We start from the raw sequence: 2,786 nt of genomic DNA on the forward strand, positions 1-2,786 counted from the left end.
AAAAGCACAGATTTAAATGTTTTCTACTTAACAACAGCTCTTATATCAGCGCTACCAAAATTTTACCTTACCAGAAATTTGTATTATTATTTTTTGGTGGCCTGCTCAGCCTGCCCTGGGGGCGGGGCTGGTGTGGCAGATCAAGCCGGTTCCCTGCACTTGCCTAAGAGGGCGCTTTAGACCACTGAACTATCTTTTTTTTTTTTTTTTTTTTTTTTGCAGAACCAGGGATTGAACTCAGGCCCTTGAGCTTGCCAGGCAAGCGCTTATTCTACTGAGCCGTCTCCCTGGCACACTGAACTATCTTGCTGGCCCCTATGTTTTTTAAGAGGTATTTGCTATTTTAAGAATATATTGGGGCCGGGGAGATGGCTCAGTGGAATAGGCGCTTCCCTGGCAAGCACAAGGGCCTGAGTTCAATCCCCGGTTCCGCCAAAAAAAAAAAAAGAATATATTAAGAACCTGCAGTTAAGGGGCCGGGGAGATGGCTCAGTGGAATAGGCGCTTCCCTGGCAAGCGCAAGGGCCTGAGTTCAATCACCGGTTCTGCAAAAAAAAAAAAAAGAACCTGCAGTTACAGAAAATAAAAATTACATTTTTTAGAACTGTGAACTTCATTATTTTTTTATTTTTTTGAGATAGGGAGCATCTTGCTCTGCAGCTCAGGCAAGCTTTAAACTATGTAACCCAGGCTGGCCTTGAACTCGAGCTGATCCTCCTGCCTCAGCCTCCCCAGCGTTGTGATTACAGGTGTGTACCACCACACCTGGCAGAACCTTGAACACTTAACTTTGACTCTTAGTCTTGTAGAACAACGAACAAATACCCTTTAGACCTAAACTTGCATTGAGTTTTTAAAAAGTTTTTAATGATCTACAATGAATCATAAAACTTTTGTTAAACATATTGTTTATGAGACATTTATTTATTTATGCATATCTGAAAGAAACACTGCATACTTATGCTTTTCTGTTCTCCATTACTGAACAAGATTACCAACATAGGGTCTCGGATTATTTTTAGGTCAGAAGTGAGTTAGAAATGAAACATAAAGAATGAAGTCTATACACAGCTGGGCTCTAAGAGTACAGGTGGTTTTAGCTCATCATGTTTTGGCTCTGAAAGCAATTTAGCTCATCTCACAGGAAACAAAAGCAGGTGCTGAACCGTGAAAACCCAATCAATTATTTTTAGCATGTCTCTTAATTTTTCTGTCCCCTGGTTTCTTGTCTTCTGGGTAAGATTCCTGAACAGGTAACCACTTGAGGGGATGTCGGCGATAGATAGGCCATGGAGGAAGAGTTAGCTAGACCAGAGGAGAAAAAGAAATATACACTAATTAAAGAGGATAAAAGAAATATACACTAATTAAATTCTTGCTAGTTTTGACCTTAGTGCCTGCAGTAGCTGCCAACGCATAAATTGTAAATTTTCATACAGTTTACACCAACAGACACTATTTGACACTCTCCTTTATCCAGCCTAGTGAGGAGAAACACTGATGGGCAAGTAGGGGTTGAGGGGGCTGGGTCCAACCAAAGCACCCCCTCAGAAAACCTCTCCTGCCACGAATGCCCCAACACCCACAGACCTCTTACCAAACAGGAAAAAGCAAATCCAGCCATAACGATATAGACAGTCCACCCGAACTGTTCGGCCACGTACCCATAGATAAATCCAACTATCTGAAACAAAGTATATAAATAGTCAAGATGGGCAACAAAATAAAAACATAAATTTAAAAGTAAAATCATACTTACTGCAGAGAAAAGAATAATCCCCTGGAACATCTGTTCAGCCAGTTTCTGGCCCTTGTAATCCTAGAGGCGAAGAACAAGACAAGTGTTGGTGCGCTGCCAAGGGAGAGTCGCACGCAACTCACAGCCTTGCACAGGCAACACTAACACCAGGGCCCTGGGCGAGCCCCCGGAAGGTGGAGGTAGCCCTAAAAAACAAATTCTGAGTTTCCTGGGGGAGCCTGAGCACGCTAACAGAGCAGAGTTAAGAAGATCCTTTCAGGCGAAGAGACGAGGCCCCAAGAGGCACAAATTCGGGGAAGACAGTGGACTCCATCCTTCGGGTTGAAAATAGCGCAGCACCGCATCGGTGCTCCGACGAGGGAGGTCCGGGCCGCACTCTCACCATCTGTGTAGGCAGCGAGCTCAGATGTTCCAGCATGATTAACGGAGGAGGAAGGCAGCGGAGCAAGAGAAGCCAGTACGGAGGGACCTGAGCGGCCGAAGCCCGGCACGGTATGCTGCACACGCAGCCGGCCGAAGGCGTTAGCTCTACAGCCGCGGCCCCGGAAGCGGAAGTCTCGGTTAGGCCTGGACAGCCCGTGGCCCCGCCCCGCGCCGTCGCTAGGCGACGTGGCCTCGAAGTTGGCGGCAGCGCGGCGCCACGCCCGCACGGGCTGCGACAGCGACTGTGCCGAGGCATTGCGCATCCGTGAAGGGTTCGCCCTCAGCGCTGCTGAGCTCTGGAAGCCGCGGCCCCGGCCCGAGAAATTGCTCACTGCCGCATCTCTGAGGCTTCGGGGCCGGGCTCGCCGCGCGTCTCCATGGAGACGGCCCTCTCTCCGCTAGGACCCCAGCGGCGGGGCTTCCCGCGGCGCCTGCTGGCAGAAGCGCTCCTGCCGCCGGGGCCGCGGGCTGGCCGGGGGCTGCGGTACCGTATTGCCGGGCTGCAGAGAAGCTCGTGCGCGAGCAGGCAGGCGGGCAGGTGGGCTTGGCTCGGAGTGCAGCGGGCGCGGCGCCCGGCGGTGGGCTGGGCCCCGGGGCCTGCGGC

The 2,786-nt window shown here is 50.3% G+C and overlaps 1 protein-coding gene across 1 annotated transcript; it reads right to left on the reverse strand.

Moving 5' to 3' along the window:
• Positions 1-845: 845 nt before the first annotated feature.
• On the reverse strand, positions 846-2,240 carry Spcs1 (signal peptidase complex subunit 1). The gene is made up of 4 exons (XM_004631647.2): positions 2,142-2,240; positions 1,760-1,819; positions 1,598-1,684; positions 846-1,305 (listed from the first exon to the last, which is right to left on the reverse strand). Exons 1-4 carry the CDS (start codon positions 2,175-2,177, stop codon positions 1,180-1,182), a joined length of 309 nt encoding a protein of 102 aa, XP_004631704.1. The 5' UTR covers positions 2,178-2,240; the 3' UTR covers positions 846-1,179.
• Between the last annotated feature and the right edge of the window lie 546 nt (positions 2,241-2,786).

This window comes from Octodon degus, unplaced genomic scaffold, assembly GCF_000260255.1.
Source record: "Octodon degus isolate 3935 unplaced genomic scaffold, OctDeg1.0 scaffold00043, whole genome shotgun sequence".
Lineage (NCBI taxonomy): Eukaryota > Metazoa > Chordata > Mammalia > Rodentia > Octodontidae > Octodon > Octodon degus.